General features: G+C 39.4%; 1 protein-coding gene across 5 annotated transcripts in view; it reads left to right on the top strand.

Annotated features, from left to right (window-relative positions):
* EVI5 (ecotropic viral integration site 5) overlaps positions 1-20,468 on the top strand; it is an 85,593-nt gene that overhangs the window by 633 nt on the left and 64,492 nt on the right. For all 5 annotated transcript variants that reach the window (XM_085303567.1, XM_085303565.1, XM_085303566.1 and 2 more), the window contains exons 2-3: positions 13,686-13,915; positions 17,890-18,079. In XM_085303567.1, coding sequence (XP_085159693.1) covers positions 13,767-13,915; positions 17,890-18,079 — 339 coding nt within the window. In that variant the 5' untranslated portion in view covers positions 13,686-13,766. The remainder of the gene's footprint in view (positions 1-13,685; positions 13,916-17,889; positions 18,080-20,468) is intronic.

Here is a 20,468-nt window from a genome sequence, read left to right as displayed (position 1 = left end):
CTGGCGGGGAGCCGCGGCGGAGCGAGGGCGTTTGGGTGCCCCGTGCGCGGCGCGCAGCGCGGAGGTGCCGTGCCCGCGGGAGCCGCGCCGCGCAGCGCGGAGGGGAAGGCGGCCCCGGGGCTCCGGCTGGGCGCGGGTCTGTGTCGCGCCGCCCGGTGTCTCCGCGTGCGCTTTCCGCGGCTCCACCGCGGTTTGGCGGCCCCTCGGGGCGCTGCGCGCCGCGCCGGGCCGCCGGCATCGTCCCCCGCGTCGTCCGGGACGGCGCGTCCTTCCCGAGATCGCGGGTGAGGGGCTTAGGAGGGAGCTGGGCTCGTTCCGGGAGGACCCGAAACAGCCAGCGTGTGACTTGTCTCCAGAAGCACTTGTCAAGAAGTCCTAGATTTTTTTTTTCCTCTGGTGCATACTCACGTGTTGGCTTTATTTTACAGGGTTAACGGAGGTGGTAACTGTCTCCTGTTTCTTTTCTGGTGGATAGTTACCTGTTTTTTTCTTGTGCACTTCTCATCTGTAGTTTCTGCTTTGACYGTGGCTCTGCAGCTCTATGTTTATGTACATAGAGATCAAGTTTTCAGGGTTATTCCTAAATATTTAAGTACTAGTGCTCTTCCAAGTGAGAAGAGGAAATGTGGAAGGCCAGTGAGAGAGACAAGGTCAGGAAGAAAACCCTCGGTGTTATGAATCAGCACTGCCTGAATCTGATAAACCAGCCCGAGAGCAGCTGTGGCGCGTGTCCCCGAGGGGCTGTCCRGCCCTGCAGCAGATGTTCCGGGACGAAGGCTGGAGCGGGGCCGCCGGCTTCCTCCCCGCGGCTCCCCGCGCTTCCCACGCACTGGAGCACGGGGACTTCCTGAGCTTGGCTGTTTGGGGGTTTTGTTCCATTAAGGAGCAGGCAATTCTGCAATAGTAGAGTGGAATATTTTATGCAGTGTTTTAAATGTCAAATTCTTGCTTAAAAAGAGAATGCTTTCAGCTGGTAGTTGGGGAAGTTGGACAATAAAGGAAGCAAGTCTGACTTTTTGAAGTTCTTTTCTGAAACAGCCTGTGTTGTTTGCCCTGACTATACGCTCTAGTTCAGTTTTGCAAGGCCTGATTAAAAATAGTTACATTTGCTCTTTGCAAGCGATTTTAGCAGCATATAATTTTGAATGGTTAGATGTGTTCTCTGAAGTTCTTGAATATAATATCACTTTAAATTGTAGATGGGATGCTGAATTGCTTTGGCATGCCTTGTTCTACCTGTTTATACCAACATTATCTGTTGCTAAATTTTGGATTAATTTAAATGGGGAATGCTCTCTTGCTTTCCCTGTAGTCCTGTCTGATTAAGTGTCTATAGTCAAACAAAGAAGTACACCTTGTTGCTCCTGAGAGGAGTGGTGATCGGAATAAGTAGTTAGGAAGTTAGGAAGGAGGCTTAAAAATAATGTGGGGGGACTTGTCTTGCTTAGCTCAGTTTTACATATGTATGTGAAATGTTTTTGTTGTATGTGTGTGCATTTTGACAGAAGCTATGTGCTCACAAGGTAGAGGCAGAAGTGATTTAGTGAATGCTAGCTTTTCATGCAGGTTTTTCTTTGTTTATGCTGTTTTGTTTCCTGTGATCTCTGGAGGATATTGCTAGCAGTGAAGTGGTTGGCAGGGGGGATCAGGAGTGTGTAGCCTGCTGCAGGTTTCAGTCAGTGAAGGATGTGACTTCTTTTTGGACACATTGGTAGCAGTCCTCGTGTTATTTCTGCATAAGCTCCATAGCTATCAATTTTGACGGCTAATTTTCCTTAAAAGTAATCTTTGAGTCTCAATGAGGCAATTGCTCTATAGCTGGGACTGAAGTACAAATGGGCTTTTTTTGGGACACTGGGTAAGGTGTTGTCATAGAATGACCATGGGCATCCAGTCATCTTTATCAGTTTCCAACTTGGAAAAACAGTAAGACCCACTGCCAAATTTCTTCTTTTGTCTGGACAAATTTTACTTTTGTGTTTTGTTCTTAAAATACCTACCTTGTCTAATCTGTGTTGTTTTGCAGTAAATTTTAATTTATTTTTACTTCTGCAGCTTTATTCTGAAAAGAAAAAAGGCTTAATGTTTGGGTACTAGGTAGTTATATTGAGTTCCACTGCAAGGTGCACAAATGAAGATTTGAAATTCTTGAGGTATTTTTAATGCATTATTGCCATGACTGGATTTTCACAAATCTCCAGTTTAGTATTAATGTCTGCTTGAGAACATCATAACATTTCTTTAYATTCTTTCAAATATCATTTAAGCGGCATAGTTTTGTAGCATCATAATAATAATTCTGACCCATTAGTATCGTATGCTATACTAGCTGTGTATTTTTTTTCTTCAGTTTCTGCAGGGTGGCAGATGGGACCAATCTTGTAGTAGTAGATTGCTGTTGCTGCAAGTTGATAGTGCTCCTGTAACTGATAGGGTGGTATGAGAGAAAATGGCTTACCTTGATTCTCTATATAAAAGAGACTAAACCACTATTGAAAGTGGTTTAAAATGAGTGTCAAACTAATAGCTCTATTTGAGATGTCTATCTACCTACCTTACCTAGAAGTTAATTCTACATCTTTGTTCTTTTTGAGGGGTTCTTGATTGCGTGTAGTTTTAACAGCAGACTACTTGCAGACATGATAGAAAAGGAATTCCAGCTTCAATGTTCTCTGAAACACCAGAGCTAAGACCAATGTTCATTAAGCAAAGTGGATTTTTTTTTTTTTGGTTTTGCTTTAGAGGTGGAACTTCTTGGTGTTTGCCTGAAGCTTTAATAAATATTTCTCAGCCCTTCAGAAAAAGAATTGTGATCAGTCTTTCTAAAGACAAATAGCCAAATGCAAGTTAAAATTCTGTAATGAGATAGTTGTAGACCCTGATAAAGATTCGAGAGTTTTGCTTAATCTTTTTGGTGCAAAATTGACACTAAAAGTCATCTTTATTGGTCCATTGAGATTTCTTGCRTTTTTCCACCAGTATTTCTGTGTAGATGTTGGGGTGGATGGTGAGAGGGGTTGTCTCTATTTCCAAATGAAAGCATATCTGATTTTATTTGATAATATGTAAACATGTCACTTCTCTAAAGAGACATCTCCCTGTTATTTCATTAACAGTTAAGAAAATGAGTTTTCTAAGTGCTGTGTTTAAAGCCAGCAGGAAGACRGTCACAGGCTTCAGTAGCATAGAGGGAGACCTTCCTACTGCAACAAAAGGATGTTTGCTTCCAATTATACTGTAAATGTTTGGAGATGGTGTTTCTATGATCTAAGTGAATCAGTGAGCAAACTTTAATATTACAGGAAGACCACAGATCTTGGTGTGCCTCTTGTTAGATGAACTAGCTGTTGGTGTATGCACCTATGTTTAAATCTGTTACTCTTACTGAATAGCTTAGTTCAAGACTTCCCTACTTTGGAACTAACTAAATTGGTTATGTTTCTCACTTTAAAAAAAAACTTTACCTTCTATTTCTTGTACCCTATCTGCAGCTGCAAGTTGTAATGAATTTATAACTTGGAAGTAAGCTAATTACTAACCAGTCACTTAGAATCTAATTTGATTTTTGAGTATAATTGATAGAAAGTTGACCTTTTTGCTGATTGCTTAAGGGAAGAAGCAATGATACCCTGAAGACATGGTGTCAACAACCTCATGCTCATATGATTTGTTTTAAATTTCAGTATGTAATTAATGGCCATGTTACCATGTTCTGCAAGACTGTCCCTGTTTTCCAGTTTCTCCATCGAGTTTAATTTTGTCTCCTCTGAGAGAGGACGATACACAAATCAATAAAAAGGAGATGGATATTGTGATTCCAGCTTGTAGATTGTGACATACAAATTTATATAGTTTCTTTAAATAAAGAGAATTGCACTTGGAAAAATGTTTGGTTTGCCAGTATATAAAACCACAGGTTGCATGGAATGGTATGTTTTCATTTGTCAGATATTTGAGCCTTTTAACTGTACCAGTTTAACTCCCTATATAATATTTTTTTTTCCTCATACTTTTTTTCCCCCCTATTTGGTCAATTACATTCAAAAATTCATCTTAATTATGGCACAGTAAATACTTGAAAATATGTGACTAAGCTGTTTTTCACTTTTGCAGTATGGATATAAGGCTTCTAGTAAACTGTATTTACATACTTCTTATTTGTTTGTTTTTACCCAAATGCATTTTAGTTGCTAGTTTAATCCCTAGCTGCTCTTTGGGAGCAAATTATTCTGGATTTGTTCTTGAAAGTGAATAGAACTTGGTACAATTTGGCRAATGATTGGAGTATCCTTCATGTGAATTTGTATGACTTGGAGTAAAGATTTCAACCTTAAGTGGATCAGTACAATGTTTTTATGAAGTAGTAGCCTCCTTAAATTGTATGTTACATTGTTATGTTATATATGTGAATTTGCTATTCTAAGTTTCTTTTTGCAGGCACATTATGGCCATCAAAATCTCAGTGCATTAGAGAATGAGGACCCCTGTTTTAAAGAAGAGATTTCTTAAATGTTAGTACAGAAAGCTTTCTGATTGTTAAAAGTTGCATGATGTAATTATCTTCATATCAAAAAGGCTTGGAGAGCTAGTGAATATCAAAGGAAATGGAAGCTGGAGAATGCTAGCCATGGTACTCCTGCCTACTCTTAGTTGATGGTGTAGAAAAAACTGGGAATATGAGAGTAGATCCAGTATTTTTTTTTTTACAGACTTCAGTAGAAACCAACTAGGTCAATTTGTCTAATAAAACATGCATATATATATAGTGAAACCATTTGAGGCCTGAATTAGGATTTTAGGTTGTCAGGAAACATGATAACAGGCTGATTCATCAGCCACCTCTCCCACATGTTATTGACTCTTGTTAATTTATTCTTTGGATATTACAATGCTATTAACTTTTTGAAGCAAGCAGTAAACTGGGTCCATGGAATGCTATATAATTGGCTTTGAAAACCACATCCATAATTTCAGTCCCAACTATATGAGCTCTTTTATATAAAGTGTTTATGAGAAATGCAACTAAATTGCTTTCTGTATCATTGATTCTTTTGCATGTTTTTTCTTTCCTCTTTTAGAGAAGAAATGTTGGAGTGCATGCAGTGTATATACACAGCAGTATTTGTGTAAGGCTTGCAGTGTTTTACTTTGTCAGAAATACTGTCTTAAATATTCGTACCATATGACAATCCAGATGCTGACCATTTTAATACACATTTCCTAATTCAGGGAAATACAGAATATAAATATTAACCAAACTTAATGTATACAGTAAAATACTTTTTTAAAGGAATCTAGTAGACATTAAGAAAAATATCTATCTGGCAAATGTAGAAATATGCAGAGGTAACATTTCTGGGTTTATTGTAAAGTGYTGCACAATACTGAAGGATTTATATAATCCTATGTAATGTGGGATGCTGTGGTCTACCTTCAACTAGACTGATGTAAATATTTAATATGCTGCTCAAATACAGTATTTCTTTGAGCATCTCAAATATAAAGTAAGTTTTGCACTTAATATGATGTTATCAGCAGCTAATTAAAGACACTAAATATAAAGCTGACATGCTGAGTTTTATCTATTTTAATTGGCGCATGTAATCTGTGCATCGTATGTATTGGTATGTAAACGCAATATAAACATTACTGTCTTTGCAGTGGCTTCAAGTAAGCAGCAGACATAAATCTGTGCCTTGCCTGGTGACTGACCAGATGGGTGAGAATTTCTGGTCCTTTCTGTTGCATCATTTACTCTGGATGATTTAGAAGTGCAGCAGAGGAACAAGTTTATAGTAATTTCTTACCTCTTGGCATTTCCCATCTCAAAATTCATGCATTTACTTAGGAGTCTCTGCATAGCCTTTGGCAAGCAGAGGGGAATGAACTTTTCCCATGCTCTTGGTCAAGTGGACAGAGTTGTGGCAGACTGGAAATGGCRTAGTTGCTAACATGGCATGTGCAGCATGAATGAATACACTCAGTTTGGAGCTTGCTTCTGCCTGCTTGGCCTGGATTGCTCGCTGACCTTTCTGATGCCCTCCTACAAAAGGCCAAGTAGGCCTAATCCTGCCTGTGTGGCTCCATCTGGCTTTCCTCAGTGGAAGGTGTTGGTGTCCCTTGGAGAAGGCTGGGAGCAGGGTTTGTGTTCTCAGTGTGGATTAATTGACAGATTCTTGAGTGAGACTCTTTAGGGGGAGGAAAACTGTTCTTAAAGTACRTTGACCCAATGTTTTTTGCTTGTACACTCATACCCATTAATAATGTTTTGATCATGCTGCTGGTGTTGATTTGGCATGTATCCCAGGTTGTATAGGTTACTTTGTATACTTTTCAAATGTAACTTGAATTTCTCTGGAAAATGAGGAAATGTTAAGGAGGCAACTCTCTCTGTGCAGTGGGGAAGCTGGTGGAGGTGTGCAGAGTGAGGAGCCCTGCTGCCTGGGGGCTGCCAGCTGCAGTCAGTTAGCTAAAGGGACAGAGCCTGCATGGGCTGAGCACAGCAGGACCATGGAGCAGAGTCTGGGCTTCTGGTGGGATCCCTGTGGCCTCTGGGTAGCCCTTGCCGTGGTAGGTTACGGAGCACAGGAAGGTGCTGGGTAGAGCGACTATGTAATGTCAGTGGTTTGGCTGCGAGGTGGCATTGGTGTGTATGTGTAGCGAGAGGGTGATGGCAAAGGCAGGTCTTCTCATGTGTGGTTAGTTACCACTGTGCCTCATTTAAAGGTTGGGGACRCGCCTTGCCCTTGATGTCCCTGGCTGTCCTTGTTACCCCCACAAACAGTTGAGCAGATGACTGATCCCTTTTCTGCAGCAGTAAAGGGTAGCAAAGKAAAGGACAGTCCATAATTGCAGCGTGTGCTCTCCCTAGCCAAAGGGGATGCTGTTGCAGGCCTGCAGAGCGATCACTGGTTAGAAAATAACCTGTTCTTAAAAGAAACATTTGTTCAGGAAAACCTTGAGGAGACTCTGTCCCAAAGCCAAAAGAAAGAAAACAGCTGAAGCTTAAGGGTTTTGTTTTCCTTGTGTCTTTCCAGAATGCTGGGTTAAGCAAAATCATGTTCCTAAAAAGCAGGAAGGTGTTAAACTACATGCTTGTATGGATTTACCGGTGTTTTCAGGAGCTGATGATACTCAATAGAGGTATTCACCATCATTCCTGATGAATTTATTTGGTAATTTAAAGGCAGAAAAACTAATTCCAACAACTCGATAGCTCTGTGAATTTTAATTTGAGGAGCCTGAGTTTCTCTGGAGGGGTCAGAAGGTGAAACCTTTAGCCCTCTCCTTTGTGCTCTTAGGGGAAAGAGGTGCATCTCTCTCCAGGGAGAGTCGGAGTGATTCATTTCCGTGCTGCGCGTGTACTGCCTTGCCAGTGGGACACAGATTTCTCCTTGCAGGGACTGTCAGCAGGAAGGTTGAAAACGGCTGTGGTCTGTGGTTTAGCAGTGCTGTGCTGTTAGATGGAATGGTGTACACAGAGCTGAAAATACAGTAAGTAGCAGGAAGTTTCCTCCTTTATTACAAGAAGGGTAAAGAGTTCGGGCAAGTGCAGGAGCACTGTGTGCTGATTTATGGGAATATTGGGGTGTTGCCCCTAGAAAGGGGTTTTCAGTTTCAAATTCCAGTGAATGACTCAATGCAATTTTCTGTTGTTGAGTATGAATTTAGAATTATAGGTGAAGTGATGAAATAGAAAGAATCTTATTACTTGACCTTATTTGGGGAAATGGATAGAAAGCTGATATCCAAATACGTTTATGTAATCTGGGTCCGAGAGCCTTCACTGATGCTGACAGTCTGAGATAAGAGCTGGTGTTAGGTTTGTGGGAAACCATGGAAAAGCCTGGCAAAAGGGATGTAGGTTTGGGCAGTTATTTGTCAGAACACTTTCTTAATTTAGCCTTGGCCTTGGATGACAGCCATGGTTGTTTCCCCAGACAAATTCTTTGTGCATTTTAAATGCAAAYTTCACTGTGAGACTTCTCACTTTTAAACAGTTGCTTTTTGTAAGAGAGTGCGTGTTGCTTGCTTTTAAGTGTTAATGTTTTCTGATATTTGATTAGGATTTTTTTTTTTAACTTCTGGTACTGCTTTTTCTCTGAATTTTTCCTAATACCTATGAACTGCTGTGTAGAAAGGCCAACCTGTTAGATCATCATCGTGATCTAACTGCAGTTCTGCAAGATTTTCTTGAATAAATCTTTTTCTTGGTATTCCTGGCATACATAATTTGGCTCTATGAACTTTTTTATAAAAAAGGCTTAATGCCTAGTGAGCTGTTGCTAAATGACTGCTTAATGTTATTAAGGTTCTTCACATTTTTGTGCTTCCCCTCCCCCCGCCTCATCCCTTCCTCACAAGTGTGTCTTGTACAGAGTGTGATCCAGACTGCTGKTTTGGATTTACTTTTTCACCATAGCTCTTCCTAGTTACTTTACCTTTAAGAAATAAAAGTTGACTCTGTACTTACTCTTTCTCTGTCATGCTGTTATTCTAAATTACTGTGTTTCTAGTATTTGTATGTGAGATTGCTTAAAATACAATGGGTGACTTTTATAACCTACTGTATATGGCAGTCATGTTTGTGTTTTCAAGATCAGCCCTGGTTCTGTCAGCATCTATTTTTGGAATAATTGCATTACTTGTCATATTTAAGCAGTTTAAAGCCTTTGAGAAAATAATCAGTCCTCTCAGCAAGTGAGATGTATGAGTTGTCTTTATCATAATGCTATTTTAGTCAGAGTGAAGCAGCAATAATTTATCCCTTCATGGCAACAGAGAATAAAGGATGTTGGATGTTGACTGAGTGAAATATTAATACATATCTGAAATTTAAGATTTTGAAATATCTAACAAATTTCTGTCTTTTTTTTTTGTGCAAAAGATGTCCAAATGCAGTATTGAAAGTGCTTCTTGAAGTTATTGTTGAAAGATCATATGATTTTTAATATATTGAAATAATGTTGGGCAGAAAACTYAGGTGATGCAAGAACCAGTTGGAACCTTTTTCTGCTGCTTAATTTAGGACCTTATTTTTCCCACCTATGGTTTTTATTCCTGCATGTGATGATTCCAAGCAACATCTATTACTCTTTCCAGAATGAATGTCAAGCATATAGATCTTGCACTTCGTAGTCCTTCAGGAGAGATTAAGTGTGTTGTTGCCAGGGAAGAGTAAGTGGGGAGATTGGGTCCCACCATTTTGCTTTTGTCCTGTAGTGGTGGTCTTGCTTCCTAAAGGCACTCAGCACATCTTTCTTTCAATATGATGGGAAAATAAATTCATGGGAATCAAATCTAGCAATAAATACTCATCATAGCATGGTATTTAAGTGTTTCGCTTTAGAAGCTAGTGACAAATTTGTATTTATAAGCAGCACAGTATATAGACTTTTTAAATACACTTTTATCCAAGACTTACCAGCAATGTTCCTTTGGAACAGATAATACTGAGAGGTACTCATTTCAAATAAAAATAGAAATAAAAAAATGGAACTTTAAGATTGCCTGTACTGTTTTTTGAGTCTCAAATTACAGTTGTAAGCTCTTATGCTGTTGGATTAGGGCAAGTTTCTTTGCATGCATTTTGAATGTTAACATTACTGAATAAAGGCATGCAAAAGTTAACAGAAAAGAATTTTTCAGAAATTTGACTACTTTATTTTGTTRAAGTAGACTTGCCTAGCTTCATGTGCTCCACTGGAGAATTGTGGTGTTTGTTCTTTGTGTTCTGACCTCTGAGTATTGAGATGTGAGAGTTTAATTCATTAAACGCAAGGAAGATGAAGAACCTTGAAACTATTTTGTCCAAAACAGTACCATAGTGAGCTGTGTTCTAACCTGTTCCCTAACTATAAGTCATGTCTATGGAGCAAGTAAAATTCAGATATTGAAGGTGGCATCCCTAACTCATAGTGTGCTCCTCAGGCTTTCTACCATGTCACTTCTTAATCTTAAAATGTCATGTTAGAATGCATCATGGGATCACACAATACTTTAGGTTTAAGGGGACCTTTGGCAGTTACCTAGCCAACACTATGTTCAAAACGAAGCTAGCTTCAAAGATGGATTAGGATGCAGAGGTCTTATCCAGTCTAATTTTGAACATTTTCAGCGATGGAGATTCCATAACTTCGCTGGACAACCTGTTCTCATGCTTAAACATTCACTCTGAACACCCCCCAAAATCTGGTGAGGGAATTTGCCACATCTATCAGGATTTCCTTTGCTGTGGCTTGCAGCCATTGCCTCTAGTCCTTCTGCTGTCCACCTCTGGGAAGTCAGTCTGTTTTCTCCTAATGCTCCCCCAAAGGTGTAGGCAGTGAGTGAGATTTTGTTACTGTGCAGAGTTGCTGCTGAGAGTTCTTGAAACACATAACTGGCTCTAGACGGGCTCTGTAAGCAATTAGCCCTTTAGCACTAGGTAGCTGCTGGGTTGCTATAATTACAGAGGGCTTGTGTGTTTTGTTTTAATGGTTTTGTTGGTTCTTTAAATTAGGCTGATAGGAATATTTCCGTTGTTCTGCAGTTTAGTTTGTTGTCTTTGAATCAAATGGACCCTGCACTTGCACTGAAATATTCTCTTAGCATAGTTATCTCTATTGCATAAGGAAAAAAAGCATGATAATACAGTGTAGTAAGTCTCARTGCCGGTAGCTGTAAAAATACAGCTCAAAAAAAGGAGTCTTATATTGATGTTACTAATTCTTGAATCCATATTACTAATGAATTTTTGAATACTATCAGCCATGTGGAAAGCTAGCATTAAATGTAACATCTGGGCATCAGAATATGCCAACTTAGAACAATTGATGTCTTTTATTTATCATCCTTGCTTACTAGTTGAGATCCATTTTAGCAAAATGCAGCATAGACCAGTATAGCCTAARTGGAAGCTAACAGGCCAAATCAGACTTGCAGATTGGTTGCTCCTGAGTCTCAGAAGACAGGATAGAAGGGTGCTGCTTGGCTTGCTTTGGGAAGAAGGATATTCTGCAGTGGGGACAACTTGCAGCTTTTATACCTTTTGGCCTCATGGTGGCTGTGCCTGCTCTTCCTGCTGCTTCACATGTCCTTTGGACCACTCCTTTGAACTCTCCGCTCTGGGGACTGGTGGAGTTGCCCTGAATTTCCGTTCAGGGGAAGGTCTTGCAGGTGCAGCAAGAGATGCTTGGAGCTTTGTATGCCCTCACACATGCCACTGGACAGCTTCAGGGGAGAAGGGCTACAGGATTTTACTGCTCTTGACATAAAGAGAGACTGAAATGTCTAATCTACAATACCTGGAAAGCTGAATCATTCCCAAGTATGTCTGCATTGCAGAGTAAGCTTAGATTTATACTGAACCACTAGCCAAGCACACATTTCCATTTTGTTTGGTTTTGAAGGTGTCTTATTCCTGACCAGCTGATCTCTCTASGGATAGAAATCTGCTGGGTGGAGATCTGTTGCTTCTTGGGCTACCAATATGCCTAGTTACTAAAAGGCTTCATTCTTTAAATTCTTTGCTTAGTAGGCTTTAGATTCCTGGTACAGTTTCAATAGTGTGTTTTTGGTCTGTGGTAAGGAAAAAAGTTTGGGGAAAAATTAGGAAGGAGAAAGATTGTATTTAATTAAACTTATTGTGAGGAGGAGGTGAGGGAACACACTAAGTGAGAAGGGCAAGGAAGATGAAAGGCAAAGAAGAATAAAAAGAAATAGAATATTGAAGGCAAAGACATAATGTTGTGTTATAGAGAACATGAAAAAGTGGATGAAATAATGTGTTTTCATTTTGGGGTTTTTATTTCATTAAATGTGTCCTGCTCAAGAGAAGCATCTTAACTGCTTTAAATTAAAAATGCCACAACTTTGGGGTATGTGATGTAATGAGAGAAAGTGAGGGTGTCTGTCTTCTGATTCATAGACCCATGCCTTGTGAAGGATATTTCCTCTTGCCTCCCCCCAAATTTTTGCAGGTATTTTGTCACAAGCTAGTGGGATTTTTGAGCATTTTTTTTTCCTTCCTTTTTGATATGACCTTGTGGGAATTGAATTTATTCTCTTTACTATTGAGGACTTTCCAATAGCCTAATTAATGCAGTTTTCCATCTCAGTGCTCCATTTAATACTTAAGACTCTGTTTGTGTCAGGGGGAGGTGTTATGGTTTGCTAGTGCTCCCATTTCCTTTAAAGAAAAAATAAAATAAAAGCTGTCCATCAGTTGCCCCAAGTGTGAAGTCAGTGTGCTGAGATAGTTTATTTTTGCAGTTGAAATTCTGCTTTAATTAGGTTCTATCAGAGGATCACGAAGGGATTTTTTTTTCCTGAGGTTCAAGGCCTTGTATAAGCTGTACTGCAGAATTGTTTGTGACAGCCATTGAGCAATTCACAACTTTGAGGAAGTCAGCAAATGTCAAAATAAATAGTTGTCAGCAACACTACTTCAAAGGAAGTTTCCCCCTTCCACCTGTTTTTTTTTTTTTTTGAAAATATCTAATTTTTCCTAGCCATAGCCAGCTAGCTGTTTATAAGTGCATTCAGATTTTCTTTAAGTTGAGCCAGAACTGAAGTCAGCATATGCGCAGCTTGAGGTGAAAGCCTTTTGTATTTTCAGTGGCTGAAGGAAGACCTTATGAAGGGTTCATTAGAAATACATCCAGGAACTGCYGTTCCTTTAGTGATCAGTAAGGAAAGGGAAGCCCAAAAAGCAGAATTGGCTGGGCTGTGTTACCCCCCATAATCTGCTACTTCTGTGTGACCAGGCACCAATTTTATGCCACGTGTGGGGGTACACTTCCCCCTGGGATCAGCCTCGCTGGCTGCCTCCATCCTGGACCCGCAGCTTCCCCCTTCACAGCTCTGGGTACTCTCCCACTCYGCTAACCACTCTGCCTCTGCTCTTCAAGTCCCCCTCAAACCCCTGAATTGCCCACAATCTACCGTCAGCTTATGAGTCAGGTGTACCTGGCCGTGTAGGTGTAGCCTGAAGAGGAGGGAGAAGAGCTGGCAATATGATGTCTAATGAAAGACGTTTAGGAGCTGCTGTTGTAAATCCTTGGGTTTAGTTTCCATGTGAGACATCTTTCCACACTGTAGGATGTCAGAAGATGTTACTTCGGTGCAGATCAGAAATGTGCTGTCACCACCACTACTATCACCCTGGTCCTGTCCTGTCCTGTCCTGCTGCTGTAAATGTTCGTGAAGGTTAGGGGTAACCTGGCTGGCCTGGTGTGTTTCCACTGATGCACTTCCCCTGCCTCAGTGTCCCTCAGTAAAACAGCTGAATGTTTCTTTATCTACTTTTCTGCTGTTTGTGCCATTATTATTTAATCAAAAGATTTTTAAAGTACACTTCTATTTGTTTTTGCACTGGGAAGTTTGAACTGATCCTGTGGTATTCTTGCACTGTAGAAACTCATTCTGAGAATATGCTTTAGGATTCTCTCTCTTAGTCTCTCACACATGTGCATATGTGCCATAGTTGCATACTATTTCTCCTATAATATTGTTGCTTGTGTTACTTTTGACAACTTTGGGTGTTCTGAAGAAATAACCAGTGTYCTACTCCCTGTAAGGTGTGAGCTGTAAACAAGGTTAGCTTATACGTATTGCATCTCTTGGCTCTGATCAGTGAGAGCAGGTTGCTGAAAGAAGATTAAAAATGAGAACTATTGCAACTTCTTTTCTTTTTGTTGTTGCAGGTGGCGACAGACAAGGTTGCAGGAAAGCTGAGCTCTACTCTCTCATGGGTGAAGAACACTGTATCGCACAGAGTCAGCCAAATGGCCAGTCAGGTGGCAAGTCCATCTGCCTCATTACACACTACATCCTCCTCTACCACTCTGTCCACACCAGCATTATCGCCATCCTCACCAACACAGCTGAGTCCAGATGACTTGGAATTACTGGCTAAACTGGAAGAACAGAACAGGTAAATGGAGAACTTGCTGTTCTGAAACGATAAAAATGAGATTAAAATGGTGGTGTTGCAGTTTCAGCGTAGTCTTCATGCCATAGCATCTTACTATTTTCAGGGCCCCTGGATATAAAAACTTGTGTATTCCTGAGCTATGTTTTTAAAAGTTCTGTTTTTATGGAACTCTGAAGTGTKTTTCTCTTCTGGCTTTACAGGAGTGTTTATAGCTGCCACTTATCCTAAGAGTTTACACTGGAGCCACATGAACTTCAGTATCCAATTTGAAATGAAATATCTCAGGAATGGGACTTTCATGTAACTTTCCTTTCCAGGTCATAATGATAACTTTTTTATCAGCTCTCTGAAAAGTTGAGGATTTCTGAATTCCAGTTTCTCCATTTGTTCCACTTTTTCACTGTTCTTGCTTTCCACTGCATGTCCTGATCACTTCATGGGCCTTTTAGCATATTAGCTGTTTCCTAATGACAGTGTAGGTTTGGCACACTTTCTGGTTGGAGATGTTAGATGCAAATACTGAAAGATAGCAGCTTTTACAATTAAGGGCTCAAGCAAAGTCCTTCACTTTGTATTCTGTAATTTAGTCTGTGAATAAGGCTGTTTAGTACAGATATAGCTTATTAAGGAGCCTTCTCAGCTTCTCTGTCCAATGCCTGGAGGCGGTCTTATGCTTAGACATGGGCCAGTGTTCAGCCCTCGACACTTACAAGAATTAATAGATGCTTTCCACTGTTACGCTAGTGGTGACAGGTGGCATAATATCTTAATTTCATGACAAGGAAATCCCTTATCAGTCTTTCCATCCTGACTTCTTGTTTAATATTTTGGTATAGTAGGCAACAATTGTTTTTACAGGCATGTCATGCTTGCATATTTATCTGTGCAGATATGCACATGGATATAATAAGACCTAACTTTCCATGGATCACTTGCTCTTGACTTGTACAGTGACTTCAAATTGGCCTCAACCTTTGACTCCTTGTAATGCTTGGTTATATTTGACCATGTGTTTTAGTAGCTCATCAGAGGTCAACTTTAAAGGAAAATTTGAGCTCCAAATAGCATTTAGACTTAATAGATAGCTGCAGAGCTTTGATATCTTCTGTTGAAGGTTGCTATTTAACCTGCCGCAGTGAAGTGCGGAGTTTGACAGGTTAGCTCAAACTAGCTTCTGCTCTTCTAGCTTATGGACTAACTTGCTGGACTTTGCACTGAGGCGGCTGAGGAGTACTCATGTTTTGTTTTGTTGATTCAGTTGCGAGTGTGGCAACTCCTAGTAGAGGAAAAGAGTAAGTGGGAGGAGGGGCTGAAGCCATGTCTGCTGGCTTGTCTTATGTTCATACCTGCTGCCCTGTAGCAGTGCAACTTGCTGGGAATGTTACAGCTGTCTAGTCCTTGACTGAGAATGGAAGGCAGCTGCTAGAACCATGTCATYCTCTTTCCTTACAGTTTAAGGGATTATATCTTTGAAGATGTACTGTCTGTAACTTTCCCTGTGGTAGTAGTGGAAAAAATATCAAAAGAAGGAAAACAATTGTATTAAATGAAGCTCTAAGAAAGCTAGATTGTCAATTAATCATTTTCAGCTCAGTTAAAGGTGACTTTTAGAGGCCAGTGACTAACTTGTCTGATTTCCCCCGCCCCCTACCCCCCCCCCCCAAAAAACCACCTGATTTTGGCCATACCTTTATTTAACCCCACTTTTAGTTTTTGTTGTTGTATGTGAATTCTCATCAGAGGCTTTCCTATCAGATACTTCACACCAACTGTACCTCATCAGAGGCTTTCCTATCAGATACTTCGCACCAACTGTACCTTTCTTCACAAGATACTATACTTTCAGGTAGAAATTTGATGCTGTTGTCATGCAGTTTGAATCTGCATTTTAACACAGTGACTCTTTGTTGATGAAAAATTGTGCTTTGAACATCGGGAACTATTCTTGTCTCTGCTTGCTAGGAGAATTACCAGTGATGGTTGTTTTTAAAGTTTTCTTTTTCATTGTTGGCTTTTATATGAATAAGGAGAATATGAATTAGTTGAGCAGATTAGAAACTGGAGTAACTCGAACTTTTATCAAACTATGTCYTGAGGCGTTTTGTAATGCAATTATACAGAAAGTCCTCAAAGTACACTGTGGTTGTTCAGTCCAGAGTCCTGAGAGCTGTTTGGCATTAGTAAATCATTTATAAAGTTTTAGATGAAAGAAAGCAGTTTCTAAACACTACAGATCTCGCATACTACCCACTGTATTGGGAACTTCTCATTAACAAATCTAAGGACAATGAGTGTTTCCAGGTAAGGTCAAATTACAGAAGTTTAGCATAACTTTTATAGAAAACTGTGAAACTAAAAATGACTAAGCACTAGTGACTTTTTATAATCTTGAAATGTTTTTTCTGTGCTTGTTTTCCTCTGGCTACTTTGAATTAGGTCTCTTGACACAGGCACAGATTGAGGAAAACCTGCAAATTTTTATTATGGATTGGTATAGGCCAGTTTTCTAAACATTAAAAAGATGGTTTTAAGTTCTTTTCCTCAAACTAAACTTTCTCTATTCCCTTAATAGGAACTAAATTAAAGTTACTATCTTGAAAAAGTTTGATTTCAAAAAGCCACTATTGTTTAACCATTTTTGTCAAAACATTACAATAATATTGCYGCGATTATAATTGCTTTCATGGATCTAATTACTTTTGTTTTATTTTCTAACTTCCTAAATAATGGATGAAAGCTGGGAACAGGAAACATAATGTAAGCTCACAGCTAAGACAGATGGGGGGGAGGGGGAGGAAAAAAAARAGCCCTTGATTTGTGGGGCTCAGKATTAGTTGCGGATTACCAGGCCTTTATGCCCAGAATCCCCAAGTCTCTCCAGCTCCTTGCAGAACTGATGACCCTGGCAGGCAGCTAGCAGGGAAACCTGTGTACTGCTCCTTGCTTCTGGAGTACCAGCGTAACACTGAGGCTGCACCTTCCCTGTAGGAGGCAGCACGGGTCACTGCCCTGCTGTCAGGGACTTGGTAGTCTTTATACACCCGGCTGTGATATCCCAAACTCTGTGCTTTCAACTCTAGGCTTTAAGTACCTATTCATTCGCTATAGTAGTCACTCTTGTTTGATTCCCTGTTCTTTTAGGTTAGATACTTTTCATGTGCTTATGGAACACTATTGATTCATGAGTAATTATCATCAAGTGTCAGCAAACTTCAGCTATTTGAAAATTGCTTTTGTTTTTAATCATTCTGTCCATGTTTACATTATCCTTAATATTATGAATTGTATGATCGAGTAGGTGATTAACAGACTACTTTTGTTTAAAATTAGTCTGCTTTTTAGTACTTTCAGGGTATTTATCTTCCTTATGTTCTCTTTCTCTTTGTCAGAGAGCCTGGTGTGGAAAAGCTAGATTTTTGTCATTGTTGCGATAAAATTGAAGCCTCCTTGCTAGCACTTTATGCCTCACTCCCCTAACCCCCTTCTCTCCTCCCCAAAAAAGCAAACAAACAAACAAAAAAAACCACAGCTAAACAAAAAAACTTACCCTTCTTCCCAGTGGGTCTGTTAATCTCCAACTGATGAGCGTATGGGATAGGAGCTGGACTGGCAGAGTTTGGTAATATGTTCTGTAATGTGATCTTTTTACTTAATAAAACCTAGTTCATGAGATCACAAAATGCTTATTAAAATCTCACTTCTCTTACAGTGTTGATGCATGATGTGACTTTTTTCTGGTTGTTAAAAGGCTACAGTGTGAGCTCTTCTGTCTGCAGAATGTTTGGAGAGCTCAAGAAGAAATATGAACAATTCTTCTTTTCAACTTTAGTCAAATGAATGCTGAGAAAATCGTTCCACTGCACCTTTGGGTGCATTCTTTGCAAAGAGGTTGGAAGAATTGACTTCTAAACAAACAATTAATAATGTAGTCCTGTGATTAGGAAAACTTGTAATTGTTTTTCTGTGCTTTGCAGACTCTTGGAGACAGATAGCAAATCCTTGCGATCAGTGAATGGCTCAAGAAGAAATAGTGGATCTTCTCTTGTATCTAGTTCTTCAGCGTCTAGCAATCTCAGCCATCTTGAAGAAGATTCATGGATCCTGTGGGGGAGGATTGTAAATGAATGGGAAGATGTACGGAAAAAGAGAGAAAAGCAAGTTAAGGTAGAAGTCACTAAGGGACACTATCTGTAGGATACACTTGTAATGTGTTATAAGTGATAGTTTTATCTCCTAGGAGACTTATTTTTTGATGCAAATATGTAATAGAAGCTTCCAATTTAATCTGCTTCCATTTCTAAACCTTAGTGCTGCCTACGTAAGGGTTATCAGATTTTGATAGCCCTTACATACACTGGACTCAGTTTGGTCCAGTGAATGTCTCTTATAGAAAACTAGGTGCATTTACTGTATTTTGAATACTTCAGCCTTCAGTCTACTTATTTCCTTGAATACAGGAAAGACTCATTTTGTATTTCCAAAATGGGATTATGTTTTGTATTCTGTACTGAAAATGCATTTAAGGACATATGATAGCTTGATTTTTTTTGTGTGTGTGTTTGTATAAGGATGCTATGACCTTTTTCCTTGCTTTTTAAAGTATTTTCAGAAGAGCTAATAATTATGTTGTACGAGACACTGATATGCCCTTTATGTTGACCCTGGGATGATCCTAAATAGAAGAATGTAGCCTCTGAATTCTGGTGTGGATTAGACAAACTTAGACCATTTTTGTCCAGTCTGGATCAGTTGTAGGCATATACAGAAATAGATTTCAAGTACATTTTAAATCCAAATGAAAAAGCATCCAAGTCATTTGAACATACCTATCTTTTGGAGGCTGTTAACTGCAGCAATGTGGGGTTTTATTCATAGGCAAGCTTGTTCTACATTGGTCTTTTATTGGCACTAGTCTAGTTATTTTACATGCAGAATACAAATTTCAAGGTCTTTTGAGCAGTTCAAAGAGTGTATGAATAGGTTGTGGGAAGGCAGAGCAATAGGATAAAGTAAAGTGTTTTATGTGAAGTAGTTGCGGAGAGAGAACATGACTTGGGAGAGGAAAGGAGGGAAGAAAATGAATTCAAGCCTTTCTTCTTTCACAGTGAAAACAGTTTATGGAAGGGTGTTCCCAAAAGGCCGTGAAAAGAAAGCCACATGGACCTGGCAAGAGAAAGCAAAAGTAAGGGTAATAAGCAGAGCTAGTTGGATAGAATTCAGTATTCGAAGTGCCTGCATTTGGATTTTAAAGTGTTGGAACTCATTTTATAGTTGGACAAGCATAATTTGAGTATTTGACTAACATCCACTAAATATTTAAGTAAATTAAGAGAGCTTTCCTTTGCTGGTTAATTTGACTTTTGACTGAACAATGAGAATTGTTTAAACTTTGTCATTTTACAGTAGAATACAAGAGCAGCCATRCATACTTCCCAGTTGTGCCAGTAGATAACACTTTAGCTGCAGAACAATCTTTTTGACTTGACTGCAAAGGCTGGTGTTTAAGTTACTAGATAATCTGGGTTTTGATGTTGCAGACAATAAGGGTATATAAACTTGTGGTACATTATATATGCAGGAAGGTGAACTAATGTGTATTCAGTCCATGTCTCTTTGACCTAATTCAAAACTCTGTTCATGTTTATGGAGAGATTCTGAAAGATGACCTCAGAAGTCATGCTTCTCAGTGCCCATAATGCTGTGTAGAATAACATCACTTTAGTGCTGCTTAGTAGGTACATTTTCCTGGGATACTCCTGCTGTTCCTCTGGGAGTGTTGAGGGGGGTAACCCTGTTACTTGATCAAGCAGGTATATGGTAACTTAAGGTAAGAAACCACTCACTAGTACTTCACTATTGGTAGCTCTTGAGGTTGAGTTGACTGATCTAGTCTGTGATATGATAGTACATTGTTGACAAATGATACCTAGTGACAAATGTAGAAAGATGATGTTACAGCTGCTGTCTTGGGGTTAGAAATATTTCAGGAAATAATACARGGTGGTATAGTTAAGTAGTAGACTGGACAAATATTTGGAGTTTAAAATCAGGTAATTAGTAACCATCAGGTTACTAAGATGGTCCTTTAGAAAGCTGGAAGACTTAGGAGGTTGAGCTTAGTGCTGCAGAGGTGCTAAACTCCAACAGTAGAGTTCAGACTTCACTTTAGAGAGGCTTCTGCTTTTGTGTTTATTTTTTGTTATCACAGTTGGATTTAACTAATCATCCTGACTCAGTATCTTCTAATATTAGGAAAAGTAGGCAAAATATTTGGAGAAACAGGAAAAAGGAGGTTTTATAAAAGAGAAGACTGCTCTGGTTTCAGAATAAGTACTAGCAAAATAAAACAAAAACAGCAGAAATAATAAAAATTGTTAAGTATTAAGGTACAGAAATACTATTCAGGTATTCTCTTTGAGTTCCTCTTATCTTGAAGAAAAATCTGCTGGGTCAGACTGATTTTAGTTGCAGAATGCAACTAAGGTAGTCTGAAAACTTTTGACTAGACTAGCAGCTAGACTCCTTTCTACTTATGCTTTCTGAAAAGACAGGT

Source organism: Rhea americana, unplaced genomic scaffold, assembly GCF_003343005.1.
Source record: "Rhea americana isolate MKP2758 unplaced genomic scaffold, rheAme1 scaffold_2, whole genome shotgun sequence".
Taxonomy (NCBI): domain Eukaryota; kingdom Metazoa; phylum Chordata; class Aves; order Rheiformes; family Rheidae; genus Rhea; species Rhea americana.
The sequence above is the reverse complement of the archived record's forward strand: the minus strand, read 5'-3'. Positions and strand labels throughout refer to the sequence as shown.